The 15,494-nt window shown below is 29.4% G+C and overlaps 2 protein-coding genes across 4 annotated transcripts in view; both read left to right on the top strand.

Annotated features, from left to right (window-relative positions):
• Positions 1 to 2,846: 2,846 nt before the first annotated feature.
• LOC113558690 (TNF receptor-associated factor 6-like) lies at positions 2,847 to 6,305 on the top strand. 2 transcript variants are annotated; one of them, XM_026964195.1, is made up of 4 exons: positions 2,847 to 2,966; positions 3,035 to 3,273; positions 4,133 to 4,247; positions 5,041 to 6,305. In XM_026964195.1, exons 1-4 carry the CDS (start codon positions 2,953 to 2,955, stop codon positions 5,633 to 5,635), a joined length of 963 nt encoding a protein of 320 aa, XP_026819996.1. In that variant the 5' UTR covers positions 2,847 to 2,952; the 3' UTR covers positions 5,636 to 6,305. The 2 variants fall into 2 exon arrangements, with proteins under 2 accessions (XP_026819996.1, XP_026819997.1); XM_026964196.1 differs by having other exon boundaries at positions 2,877 to 2,966; positions 3,022 to 3,273.
• Positions 6,306 to 10,686: 4,381 nt separating this feature from the next.
• Positions 10,687 to 15,494, top strand: part of LOC113555802 (two pore potassium channel protein sup-9-like) — an 81,242-nt gene continuing 76,434 nt past the window's right edge. The window contains exons 1-2 of one of the 2 annotated variants that reach the window (XM_026960355.1): positions 10,687 to 10,881; positions 13,301 to 13,453. In XM_026960355.1, the coding sequence (XP_026816156.1) occupies positions 13,327 to 13,453 (127 nt within the window). In that variant the 5' untranslated portion in view covers positions 10,687 to 10,881; positions 13,301 to 13,326. The remainder of the gene's footprint in view (positions 10,882 to 13,300; positions 13,454 to 15,494) is intronic. The other variant, XM_026960354.1, reaches the window with a different exon arrangement.

The following is a 15,494-nucleotide window of genomic DNA, read 5'->3' as shown; positions in this document are numbered from 1 at the left end:
ATTCATAATTCATGCAATGCATGCGAATTCGATCGATTGATTTATCGCAAAAAAACGGATGTTGGCTAATTGCTCATCGTAACCCGCATTCAGTATTATATTGTATTATTATTGAGATTGGGTCGTTGCACGCGTAACAATAATATTATTATTTTATTAATATTCAAAGGCTCTTAATTGCGCCAATATCGAATTGACTTTACGTAATCATCAATATTGTAATCATTATACATTAATCGTTACTCATACCTAATATGAATATATTATAATATTATGTTATAATATCCAACACGAATGTTCGATTAAGAGTTTAACTAGCAACATTTTATTTCAAGTATATATTATAATTGCAGACCGCAGTATTTCCAAAGATTTATAAATTCGTAGGTCGATCGTTTAATGAGTTCACCGATAAGGCGAACCTAAATACTATGTATAATATTATTTATAATATGATTATTAAATCATATTATGTTGTTTTGTTTTTGGCATTTGTTTGATAAATACAAATTAATTAAGCAGATAAAAACACGGTGTCCGGATAATAATAATAATAATATATATACAATATATTTATATTAATATATCAATATACATGATACATAGCCATTATATTATAAATTATGAACGTTATTATTTTTTTTTTATTATTATTAAATTTAATCATTTGAAATTTTTCGAAGATTGATAAACCTTATTTTTAAACAACCAAAGCCCCTAAATTATATTTATTAATGTTATTTTTTCTAAATAATATATCTAATCATATTTTAAGATAAAATTATTGAATTATATAATATACTTTGCATATATGTACCATTATAATATCATAACATCATTAATAATATTATTTTTATTCGTGGGCGCGTTTTATTGTGTTTAATAGGAAATTGGTTTGATCATTCACGGTTTGCGTCATAATAACGTTATCAGTATAAATTAAATAATATATTATTTATATTGTATTTTAGTACACTAGGTGAAGCTATAAAATCTTTTAAATTTCTACACTTTTAATCAGTCTAAAATATTAAGTTAAGTTCAATTTTTAAGTTGGGTAGGTACTTTTTAAAGCTGTTGTAGTTGGGGTACCTGCACTGCATAATAACTAAGATTCATGATGTGTGTCATAAGAACATAACATATTGAGTAAAGTATATCGTAATGGCAATTCAGCATTGTCTTTATAGATTAAAATTACAGGAACAAAGTGTGGAGAAGGAGCATGTACATTTCTATAGAGTGACAATTTGAAGAGGACTTCATCTAATGCGACATGTGCACGGGAATGGAAAAACAATATTGTTACTGGTTAAATGTTTTTAGATTTTTGTTTATTTTACGAAGGGAGTGTCAATCATTGAATAAGAGTATTAGTCTTGAGTTTTTGACCATACTATTAAACAGTATTTTTAATTTATATTAATGGGTTCTCAAATATTTTTAAATAATTATAAATAAAAAAAGTGTAAAACTGTATTGCACAAAATTAAATCAATATAATATTTTTGACACAAATCTGATTCAACAGTAGAATTTAGTTAAATATATATATATATATATATATATATATGTATATAAATGTATTTAACCATATTATAAGTTGGTAGTTGTTTCTTTATAAAATAACAAGTTATACGATTATATTACGCTGGGTTATTATATATTCTGTCCATGATGTTTTTTTGTTGAAAATTGCAATAGTTTTCATAACTAATCTTTCAACACGACCTACACAGTTTTGTACTTAACTATAACTTATACTTAACTACTCACATTTTACGACTCTACGGTACTATCTATTTTATAGATGTACTAAAACATCATCTAATTACGACACATTATAACAAAATATAACCGATATGTATATATTATATGATTTTACGATTGTGATCTTACCCAATTATAATTATTGGACGTGTTTATAGGACTATATCTTTCAGAGTTTTATACTATTATAATTATTTATTAAACAATATTGACAGGTATTGAGTAACTTTATTTAATTATAAATAAATAAAAAAATTAGAATAAAATATAATAGATCTGTTGAAATAAAGTTATAGTCTTCCTTTGTGGTTTTTCAACGCACTGATTAAGTTCTCTGGAAACACATTATAGCGTCGTAGTCATACATATGTAAATTTATATATACAGGATTATGAGAACACAGCACTATAATGACTGACGTCTGTTGGGTCCGGACGCAGGATATCACGTGAAACAAGCATTCTTAAAAAAAGATTTTAATTTTTACGAGTTACGAGATACACGGGACACACACGATATTATTTCGATGCGATTATGTGAGGTCTATATATAGTACACACGAAAATACTGTTCGTAAATATTTTATAATATCGTAGTTCTATATATATATATATATATATATATGTATGTATGTATGTATGTAAGTATGTATGTGCGGAAGAATTACAATATCGTAAAAGTTTTTTTTCTCTTTATTCGGCGTGCTACGTTTCCTGCAGCACACTGTTATGATTGTTATGTTATAGGTACCTACCGTCTCCGAGATGTATGTTATTACAGAGCAGCAGCTTACAAGTGTATAACGCGTATTGTGAATTATTTTTACCACATTGATGGACGTGGTGTGTATAAAATAAAATCGTCTGCCCAGGTCTATATATGAGTATTATGCCATACGTGTATATATATATATATAGCGTCATTATTATCTGAACATAGAACATAGTAATAAATTAGGAACGGCCATAGGGCCGCGGTATAGATCGCTTATACATGTGGTATAATATGCACTTGTGCACTGAATTCGTAACAGAGTAGAAATAGATTTCTTTGGGTGAGATTTTCAGTTTCTTGTTAAGTCCTGAACCGACACAATTCACGAGTACTGCTATTATATGCCGTCAACGGTTATTACCAAAACTGACGCAGTACACGGCCGTAACGTCACGTCGCAACAACTATATGTTAATATACAAGTAGGTTACCTATAATCTATATTATAGTTTATAATATTTATAATATAATAAATAGTACGTTTATATAGCACGAAGAAGATTGTGGCGATGATCACTGCCACCGTCGTAGGATTTACCATCGGCTTATTATTGAAGACCACGGTCGTAGCTCAACAGAATGTCTCATTTTTGAACGGACTTCCAGAAAACTTCACGTCGGACGGTGCCATTGACGTACAGTACACATCGTGCAAAGTTATCACCGACCGTATTGTGGCAACCGCCGAGGGAAAGTTTTCGCGGTTTTGTCACGGCATTTGCAACATAAGTATAATACATCAAACATAAACCTCTATAATTTTTATCCATTATAAACATAGGTAGTCGATATCGCATCGTCCAAACGACGATATTATTTATTATTATAATTTATATGATAATTATTATTCATCATTATTATAATATCATGTATTATTTTCAATTATATTTAAAATGTAGTTACTTTCCGTGGGAAAGTCAAGACTTAAGATCAATATTATCTTATCTTATCCGATAAATACACCGATGCAGGGTTAAAACGCAGTGGAAAAAAACTTAATAGGTATCATTATATTATAAGTTGTATCAGCCAAGCACGTATAATTAAAATAGTAATTACTGTAGTAATCTAACTGTCGAGCTATGTTTGACGTTAAAGATAATGAATTAAACGTATAGATATTATTATTCATGTGTCGAGGCCAATCTGTATTTTATAGAAAAAATAAAACAAGATTTTCTCACCTAGTCGAAAGTGTCTTTAAACATTCTCTTTCGATATTCAACAATAAACATAATATATGGTAAATTTTTTTTTTTAAAGTAAGTTTCTTGCACTACCTTATATAATATTATACTTTAATACAAAGGCTGTGGTTTATATGAAAAATGTTTATTTTATTAATATATTAATAATCATTTGTTTTTAATGATATAAAAAACAATATTACATTTTTTAACAATCTATACAATATGTAGCTTAATAGTTGGATTATACCTAATATACTTAATATTCATTTTTATTTGTTGTCATCCTTTGCATAGATTTATTTAATATACTAAAAAACGTTTTAGATTATAATAACATAAGTAACTATCAAGTAAAGTTTATTAACATCGATGTATTATTATTGCAATTTTAATTTCAGACGAGACGAACGCGAGACTGCACCGCATCGAATCGTTATTAACAGCAGATGCGGAAAACATAAAACAACGATTATTTCATATGGAACGCATTTTGTTGAGTGGACTAGTCATAAGGTACCTACATTAAAAGTATTAAACACCGAAAAAATAATATAATTTCTAGGTAAATGTAATTATCTATTTAAGCCAATATATATAGGTAGTAGGTGTTGGACACACACGTACTGCTTATCTAAATGCAAACCAATAATATTGAATTTTTTTTTTTAAAAATCGATGTAAATATACAATCAAACTTGTATTTCTCATATTAATCATAACCCACAATACAATATCAGTGTTTGTTATCGTAGTTTGCACATTTATATAGCACTTTTTTATTATATATGCGCTGTTACTTTAACGGTTTAACATCATATTATACTTCTATCCTATAATATATTTAGAGATGAAAATAAATAGAAAAAAAAATTACGGAAAATACCAATAAAATTGGAATTTTTTTTATGTTTTAGCAGTTTTAGGTATGTGCAATAAATTTATAAATTTAAAAATATATTCAATACGCATACGCATAATAACAGACAGGACACAGGAGTACAGCTATAACGCTATGTCACTATATATTTTCATATCAACATTTCAGTAATTTAAGTCAAGTTACTATAGCAGAGTATTCGATAAAAATTACACGTTGCAGTTAATTCAATATGAAAAACATTATCGTAATTCTGATGTCAATCAATTCTAATATCTATACACTCTGATAATCCATATTGATACTTGATCGTTCTCCTATCACCAAATCATACACCCTGGATCCACTCCTGAATGCATATACGCGTATATAATATCGATCCGCGTTACGTCGATAATATTAATATTTCATACGACATGATATTTCTAGCAAAACCAGTGCCGCGGTGGACACCGAGAGACTTCGGGAGATCGGTACGTACAACGGTACAGTGTCTACCATCGAGGACGGCTCCGTAGCCGGTAGTGGCCGTCCACGGGGCCTGACCACCGCGTTCGTATACTACTGGCGCGTGGACGCGTTCTGGCGGCTGTCGTTCGGCGCGGACGGCCTGGCCCGCAGCCCACCGTTTTACGTGTCACCCCGCAGCTACCGTATCTCGCTGTCCGTCCATTCGGACGTAACAGCCCGCACTGTCCGCGTGGCCGCCGTGTCGGTCGCTGGTGAGTACGACGCGCAGCTCAGGTGGCCGTTCGTGCACCGGCTCAGGCTCAGCGTGCTCGACCAGACAGACGTCGGCCCGGAGGACATCGTGTCCCGGATCTGGGACGACGTCCGGTGCACCGCCGCCGAACCGCCGACGCCGCCACACCAGGACCCGGCGCAGCACCGCCGCCAGAAACAGCCCACCGCCGCCGAAGCCGTCTGCGCCTCCATGGAGTTCCGACACGACGTCCTGACGTACAGGCGATACGCGACCGGTGAGTCGATCGTCGTCAAGCTCACGGTGTTCTTGCAACAATAATCGCGTCGTGGACGTCCGATCCGCGAGATTTATATTTTGTTATTCATTGCTGAATTTTTCCGTTTTATCATTTTCGATCCGCGCGACAGTTCGACCCGATCGAGAATTTTTTCCGAAGTTAGTAGATTATAAATTTAAACCCTACGTAATTGTATAATAATATTACCCTGTTTATAAAGCGCATTGACTTAATTCTAAAGATTAAACCGAGGGTTAGCTAAATAACGTACAGTTTTTGTTTAAAGTTAGCCCATAAAGACAATAATATGCACAATACCTGCATATTTTGTGTTTTGGTTATTTTTAACGACTTTTCAAATTATGCCGTGGTCGAGAATGTGTTAATTCATATATAAATCTAAATCTTAAATTTTCTAATCTACAACTATCTATGACGTGTATACAATATTTTGGTAAATATACCATTATAAAATGTATTTTTGTATTTAAGTTCTATTATAAGGGTAAAAATAATATTGATAATTGATTTGCGCAAAGTGGTAATTTTTCTTTTCGACACCAGATGTTTATTGTGTCACACACTCTAGCATGACACACACAGATAGATTGCTACTGTACGTACCTACCGATAGAAGTAAATACGCTGTATCAATGGAGATGTAGACGAGGAAACGTTTTTTTATTTTCCAGCGAGTGATGTAAACCTACCTAAAGGTTAGCAAGCATTGTAATGAACACGACCACGTTTTGTAATAAATATAACTTACATGCTGTTATTTATTTAATTAGGTATAATACAATGCTTGCCATTTAAATAGGTACGTGCTGACATTCACTTTGCACAGTACGTTATTTCGTGTAATATGTGTAAAGTATAGGTATCTGCTCTATATACAGCAGTATGCATATATCATTTTATTAATGTAGAATCTAGTAATATATTATTATTTATAATATTTTAATATAAATAAGTATAATACTATAGTTTCCTTATAAATAGTTTATATATAAGCCCAAAAATCCAATAAATATAAAGTTACGGGTGATTTATAGACATTTTATATACCATTTTTGACGAAATTGGATATTTAAACAAAGTACCTATAACGATTTTAGTTATTTTATTACAATCTTCAGAAATATTTTTTGGGACTTAATACTTTAGGTATGTACATCATTGTATTTTATTTTATATATTGAGCAATGACATTTAAAAAATATTATTTAGATTAATTTCAAGCTATTTCCTATTTATACCATACAACGCCTACTGTATTTTATAAAACAATTACGATGATTATAGCAATAAATATAATATGTTATATAATATATGTATATGTTAACGGACAATTTCTACTCAGAATCATTTATCGTATGCAATGATCTATTACAGTATCCTACTGAATGACAAAGTACATTATTGATAGTTGATATATCTACTTTACAGTCAAGCGATCAACTTTTTTGTGAAATATTGAATTGAGAAAAAAAAATTATACTGACGAGATTTTTGTTTGTCGGTAAAAAAGGTTGAAAATGTAATAAAAGGTATCTCGTAAGTATGTTTTACAAACTATTATGTAATTTGATATTTAAACAAATGAAGAATCATAATTTTTCCTAAATCAATTTTAGTTATTTAAAACATATTAATTGTAGAGATTTGAAACTTATCATTTAGAATATTATTATTTATTATTCGCTAACTGTGTTATTACAAGACAACTTGCAAAGTAAGTATAGTCCATTTATTTTTTAAATATAGTTGTTTATAATATATATGAGTATATACTAATAAAATTTCTAAAATATTTATACTAACTTTAAACTATTTACAGTCAGATCTTTCACGAACTTTTATATTCACACCATTCCACAGTAAATCGTTATGACAGCATTAACTCATTAGTTTCCGTAAAAATGTTGATAAAAATTAGTTTAATCTTCAAAATTAAAAAAGTACTAACAATAATATAAATGTAGTGTAGGTAATTTAAACTATTTCAAAGCGAGTTGAGGTGAGTAGTATTTGTATAATATAGGTAGGTACCTAATTATTTTTATTACTTTTTATTTATTTTTCAAGTTATAATATTATTTTATAGATTACTAAAAAAAGTTTTCAGTTATAATTTATACATATCTTATGATATAGTCTAAGAATTAATATAATTACAAAAATATAAATTTAAATATGTTAATATTCGCTAGCAAATTATGCCGTCGATTTATCTTCAGTGAAATGTTATCGTACATTAATTATTGTCGTAATTATTTATATTTTTATCAATAATTGATATAAAACTAGCTTAATTTGTTTTTTTCTTCATAGAATCATTTAATTATGTTTTCAGTTTGTTAAAAAAAAAATATAAAATATCAATAACTCAGTTTTGTTTTACAATATTGTATTTGTTATGCTATACGAATATATAACAAATAACATTATGAAGTAGGTTGGTTTATATATTATATGTTATTATTTTATTACTGAATAATCTTTTTATATTTGTCTTTTTTATTTAATGACCTACATCATTACATATTAAAGGTATAGGTTTGTTTTATTTTAATGTTTTCATAATTTAATTATCTAAACGTATAAGTTATAACAAGGATGTATATAATTGTTAAGTAGTCGTCCAACACTATCAAACTATAGATTATAGGAAAACTTTTTAGATTGTAAACATTACATTTTTAAATATTATAATTAGGTTATTTTAAAAATAGTATTACTCTCGACTTTTCACTCGAATTATCTACTTAATAGTTAATACTGAGATATCTAAATGTTACTTGTTTTAAACTGAAATTTCTTAACTTTCAATTCTCAAGGAACTAAAATAATTTATATATTTCATGAAAATCTTATGTATCAATCGAGGAAGCTATGATTATGTAAAATGTATAATTCCTTCCAGTATCTTTAATTCTAGTCGTCGTATAAATATATTGAATGCACTAATGAGATAAGTAAATTTGGTTTTGATTTCTAGTAATAATACTGCTTAATAAAATAAATATATATGTACAAGTATTACATTATATATTCTTACTATACATATCAATAAATAAGTTAGACTCGAAAAAAAATTGTATGTCGTGCTAACGTGTGAAAACATTTTAATCCAATTCAGTGTACGAATATATCTATGTACTGAATAATATATAATACGTGTTATATAAACACGATAATAAGACATTTGTGTTTATTCTTAAGTGGTATTCATTACGAGTTTACAGCAGTTTAACAGAGTTATTTGTGTACAATAATGAAAACTCTGATATTATTGAAGCTGAATAGGGATATTTTGATTATCGTGGCTAAATAAAATGTACCTATATTATCATATACTTCAGAGACCACGAAAGAAAATACTGATACATATCATAGTAATAATGGAATCTTTAAAAAAAAAAAAAAAATAGATGAACATTCAACAGTAGCATTGTGGATGTACCTATTATTCAATCATAAACAAATTCAACGAATCATACTTATACGGTAAGCATTCATAATATTATTTATTGTTTTGAAACACATCTCTAGAATATTTTCGAATCATAAAAAGCCACGTATACGATTTATTCTATGTAGCAACATAAGTAGTTAATACACGGTTAGAACATCTTTGACTACCATTTCATCGCTTTCTTGTATACAAAATAAAATGTGTAATAATTGAATAATTTATATATTTATAGAAAACAATTTTTTTTAGACTGTTTTTATAAATAATAACGTTTATTGATGAATAAAACTTACAATAAAAATATTACGCACAGATTTTTGATTATTAAATATACCGCCCTGTAACTAATAGTACATTAAAATAATAATAATAAAGGGTACAATGACGTTAATAAAACGTCAAATGTATTTACTCAGTCTTATATTAATGCATAATATTATAGCTAATCCATTGTATTCTGTAATTTTTAGTAGATTGGCATATTACCAAATTTACGAATAAAATATTAAAATATTAAGGTATTATCCAAGACCTAACTTTGGCTTTTTTTTTAGTTGATACTATAATATTTTAATAATAAATCATTTTAAAATATTCCTAACCATTGCTTCAAAATTAAAATATATTAAAAACCATGATATAATATAATATTCTTATCTTTAAGTTTATTCATTGTAGTTCAATTTACTTTAATATTAATAAAAATTGATTCTTCTGAACGTATAATTGTTGCTATGCTATTGCGTTATAGTAAATGGATACAAATTATGAACGTCCTCCAATAAGTCTTGTATCTTATAAACCTCTATAAAATAGATACTCTTTTAAAATGTTTGGTCTTGCAATGCATATTTCTAGAAGCATGTCTCACCCAAGTGTATATACATGCTCGACAGTATAACTCGTTGTTTAGCGCACATTAAATTTACATTCTCGAGTATAATTTAATTTTAGTTTTTACCGATCATAATTATTATCGTTAACATCAAAAACAAATTTCTTTTTACAAAATATATTATTGTTTGTTTGTCGAGTTTTATTTGGTCGCACTGTTTATTTTAGCTGCAGCGAGGTCTTTGGCCTACTTCAGTATATTGGCGGCATTCTGTTATTATCATAATATTTGTCCAATATACAGACACCACTTGACTACCTATGAACGTCGTTCAACAAGTATTAGGCGCCTAAATGTGTATAATAATATATCGTCACATCGGTTTGTGGTTTTCGCCATTCGGAATCCACGAGTTTGGTAATAATCTCGTCACGACATTATGATATTGTTATATGGCGAGTGTGTGTACAATTCGAATTTTGATGGGATTCCCGAGGAATCGCGTATGACTGCGGCTGCGTGATGATCTATTACAATATTGTGTAACGATATTTTTAACAACACGACGTCACGACGATAGCCGCAGCACGCATGGGAACAACACGATAATAATGTCGTATTATTATTATTATTATTATCATCGCACCCCAAATGGCGGGACATTCGCGGTATATATCTCGCGCCGCAGGGCCGGCGACACTGCGCGCCGCAGCTTCGCGCGGGAAAATCGATTATTTTCTCCGTCCTACCCGGGGCGGGCGCGATAAACGGTCCGGCGGCGGCGCTCTCGCACGGCGGCGGCGACGTCGATGGTGGCGGTGACCGGCACACCACGGCCGACGGACACACGACGAATATTATACGATGATATCGTCGCAATAATGTTATGCGGAAAAGCGTTGCGCCGCCGGTGAAAACGAGAAAAACGATAAGGACGTCGGCTTTGAGATCGCGCCGGATGTGAGTATACATGGGTACGTATGGTATTGTAATATATTGAAGCTTAGAGCGGGTTTAAACGTATCATAATAGCGTATTTTAAAATTACTGTGATGCACAGCTATTATAGGTACCTATTATGCAGCAGGACGGGACGACAATCGATCGCGAGCTTGTGAAACTGTTTCCGAAACGCGCCTAGATAGTAATAATATTAAACACATTTAGTGTCATGGCGTAAGCGACTGCGGATCGTTCGAGTTCCGCAAATCCGTCCGAGTCGTATGATGCCCCGCGAATCTGGTATTATCGACACTGCGCAATAATAATATTATGATATTATGACGGCGACCGAGTGTATACACAAATAATAATAATATATCATTACAGGCAAATGTCATACACGTAACACGTCTAATCAAATAATATTCTATTTAATCGTTCACCGAAAATTGTTGATTGCACATTCACACTGTATAATTACAAGGGGCGTAGATAATGCAATTTCCCGTTTTTATTTTTTTTTTATTTTTCCGGCCGTCGGATTTAATCTAATTGTCGGCATAATGTTATACATTATTGTTTTTCGTGTCCGATTTAGTGACTGCGGTCGAAAATAACACCTTGACTCACTAGTGTTTTCACTAAATATCTACTATCTATGACATGTTACGATATTTTTTACTTAAAGGTATTATAATAGATATTATTACATTATATCACTTAGAGTAAATAATATTAAAGTTATTGTTTCCTAGTTTCGAAAAATCTGAGATTGCCAATATATAAAGTACCTACCTATCAATTTTCGATTAGTTATTAGGTACTTATATTAAAGTTTAAAATATTCGAAACACACTCGGTACCTATCTATTTTACACATATATTTTTAGTCACAATATCTTGTATCTGACATAGATTGATCATCGCTATGAAAGTACAAAATTGTTTTCGAATATTATTATTAGGACAAAGGGGAGTGGGAGCTCATTTGCATTTTGAACTTAAGGAGCCGCATCTCTACTTCGTGAAGAACGGTGTGTACAATAGTTTTTGTTGCTGTCAAAGTCAAATTGTAAACATATTTATTTTATAAACCGAACTTTATGTTTTGTTCAATTAATTTCTATAAACGACAGTTTTTTATATATACTGTTGTCAAATATTTTCTCGCACTTCAATAATTGGTTACACTTATTTATTGTCTATAGAGTTATACGTATAAGAGTGCTTTTATATTTTCCTTTTTTCTGTTTCACGTTTGATTGATTGTTATCGGGATAATCGTAAATGTATATCGATATGCACATAAATAATTTCGTGTAGCGTCACCCAGACAAAAAAGTCAAAAAGTTCATTATACTTGTCGTAGGTAACGCAATTTTAGAATTATTTAGAATTGACGATGTTAAACGAATACGTAGTATAATATGCATGGTAGCACGGTACGAATGGTTTAAATAATGATGATCAGCTTATATGTATTCATTCTTGCTCTAGTACAATAATCTGTATTATAATATGTAAATATAATACCATGCGTTGTGAAATCTATCGGTTTGTATAATATAGAATATTCTAAATACCGCGATCTCACAATATCTTACGCGGAGTTACGGCTAAACACATCATTTATTTTTTCTATATGTATACAATAGTTGCGATAACGGATTATATTATGATAATAATAATAATAATAATAATAATAATAATAATATGTAGACTGTAGAGGCATATTCGGACGCGTACATACACCGCACGCCTAATCGTAAAATAATCATTTTTGTCTTAAATATCGCTATCGTTGTAGCCGCAATCGTCTACAGCCTTAACTTACTTCAGATTAAATATTATTCTAATACACGTGATAACGTGGACCATTTATGTAAACGAATTGTTATAACGTTTAACAGTAAAAAGCAATATAATGCTTTACAACACAGAACGTCTATTCGTCGGACAAACGTTTTCTTTCATATTATATTATTATTGTATAATACTTTAAAATATTTTTATATAAAAACAGATAACCACGATAGTATATTATGAAGAATTCATTGTAGACAAACGCCAGTATAATAATATAAATGTATGTCATTATTTTAGTAATTGCATGCATTAGTAAGCGATGTGTTGAAATTTAGTAAAACAAACACCCCACAAATAGCTTGACGAATAATCTATATTCCATGTTGTAAATAATTTTAATAATACAGCACATAGCGTTTTTGTAATATTTTGTTTCGTCCACATACGAAATTTTTTTAATTATTATAATTAACATTTTTTTAAATGAAATGTTTAATTAAAATAAAAAGACAATACTTATAATAAACACGAATATTCATTCGACCTCAACATATTTTATTAAACTAAAATGTTAATGTACATGGTCATATTACAAAACATACAATAGCACATATTCGCAGTTTAATTAGATTTTGTTTATTTCAGTAACACGTATCGAATAAACAAGAAATATGAAGCGTCAGAATGTGCGCACACTGTCTCTAGTAGTTTGCACGTTTACATATTTGCTAGTGGGAGCTGCTGTGTTCGATGCATTGGAATCGGAAACTGAGAGAAAAAGATGGAATCACCTTTTAGGTAAAAATTACTTGTTTATGTACGTGTATAAATTTATAAATTTATTGAACGCTAAAACATATATTAAATTTTTTCTTTTAATATGTCTTTATTATGAAAAATTACAATAAATATAATATTTTCTACAGTAGGTAAGTAATTATAATAGGAAGTGACAATGAAGATGATAACATGAAAAAAAGTTTCATATTAGAAAATCCTAGTGACTTATATTAAATTAACATATCATACTATTTTTGTTGGAGTTATTTGGTTGGATTTTAGGGTAGCGTTAAGTAGTGTTTGTGTTATAAGCTTGTAACGCATTATATATTTCTGAATAAAAAGAAGTGGTCTCGTCGATTGAACCGATTTTTCCATTTGATTTTATGAAGTTATTTAAAACATACCTGCAGAGTTTCATATTAAGTTCAAATAAAAAAGTCGAACATAAAAAACCCGAAAAGTAGTTCTGCTGTATATGCTGTATATGCTGTATATACATATACATATATATATAATATATAGTAGAAGTTAAGAGTATTTTCATTATTAAGTTACAAATTTAAAATTAAATTAAATTTGAATGCAATGACTCATAATTACATACAAAAACCGTTCTAAGCTGACACAGTTTGACAGCCTTATTATTAACAATATTTTATAAATAATGTATGCATTATTATTATTTAGTAATTTATTTTTCTATATGTGGTATGATATGTCCAATATAGATCTACATCAAGTCAATAATATCGCATATCGTATTATATTATTAATTATCATTTATAATACCGTATAATTAGAGCCAGATTTAGGGGGGGGGGTGAAGCGGAGCACTCGCACTTTTTCCGGAAGTCTTTGGTCGGAGGTCGTTAAATTACCAAATAATAAGTTGATATATGAACAGTTTAATTTTAACACTAATTGTATATTTTGCACCGAGTAATAAATATACTAGATTCGGCCCTAATATTATACATCAATACATCATATTTTATTGTTACTGTAACTTATAAGTACCATGATATATTGATATATGCACATGTCATATACCGTAAAATACTGTAAATAGCTTAATATAAGTCATATTATTTTGAAAATTGCATTGTGTATAAAATTAAAAAATAGTAATTTACGAAATATTGAAATGTTTCAAGTCTATGATGGTTGCAATACAGCAGATTATAAAAGCATGTTCCCTAGTTTTTCTTATTTTCACGATTATTTTGATCTTGATAAGTATACTTTTGATCCCCAAAGTACCAACTACCATCAAAATTAAAGATTGCAGTATTTTTACTATGCCAATAGGTAATTAAAATATAAACTAAACTAAATAAAAAGAACATGGATGGGTCAAACTGATGACATTTATCGTTTTGTTGCAATTTAAAACATATTAATCCCAGGGACTTGAAACTTCTTACCACTGTGTCCTTGTACATTATTATTTATTATTTACTTAGTACAATGGTAACTTCTGTAGAATAATATCATTTGAACTTTTGAGTACAGACAATAAGTTACATAGGAAATTGAGTAGGCACACTGTAAGTATACAAATAAATACGAAAACGATTTTTATCTACTTTAATATTAATAATATTAATAAACAACGGTCATATTATATTATAACTTTTCTTCAAATTTTAAATTAAATTTAAGATATTTATTTTCTTATTAAATATTTAATAGGTACGTCGTAAATAATAACTTTTTTTGCAATAATATATTTTTAGACTAAGTTTAAAAGGTGGTAATATAATAAACCTGTTTAAGTTTGTAAATACACGTGTTGGTATTATAATCGGTTCATAAATGAATGTAGGTATGTCATACGTGTATTCAGTAATCTTAATCATAATTCGAATATATTTGAATAATATCATTATTTATTATAGCTAGGTTCACTTCCTTTTCTTTTTAGAACAGCTGTATTCCAAATTCGAATACTAACAGCCAGGTCTATTACTTATTGCTATCAGTTAATGTCAAATTATTTATTTACTCGTGGACTGCTTATTAATATTTATGTTTTTGTCGTTTAATTGGCTGGAGT

This window comes from Rhopalosiphum maidis, chromosome 3 (genome assembly GCF_003676215.2).
Source record: "Rhopalosiphum maidis isolate BTI-1 chromosome 3, ASM367621v3, whole genome shotgun sequence".
Lineage (NCBI taxonomy): Eukaryota > Metazoa > Arthropoda > Insecta > Hemiptera > Aphididae > Rhopalosiphum > Rhopalosiphum maidis.
The sequence above is the reverse complement of the archived record's forward strand: the minus strand, read 5'-3'. Positions and strand labels throughout refer to the sequence as shown.

Bases quoted from the DNA above. Each gene is read 5' to 3' on its own strand.
- LOC113558690 (XM_026964195.1), top strand. The intron at 3,274-4,132 runs GTATAATACATC...TTTTAATTTCAG, and splicing joins TCACGGCATTTGCAACATAA to ACGAGACGAACGCGAGACTG. The intron at 4,248-5,040 runs GTACCTACATTA...TGATATTTCTAG, and splicing joins TTGAGTGGACTAGTCATAAG to CAAAACCAGTGCCGCGGTGG.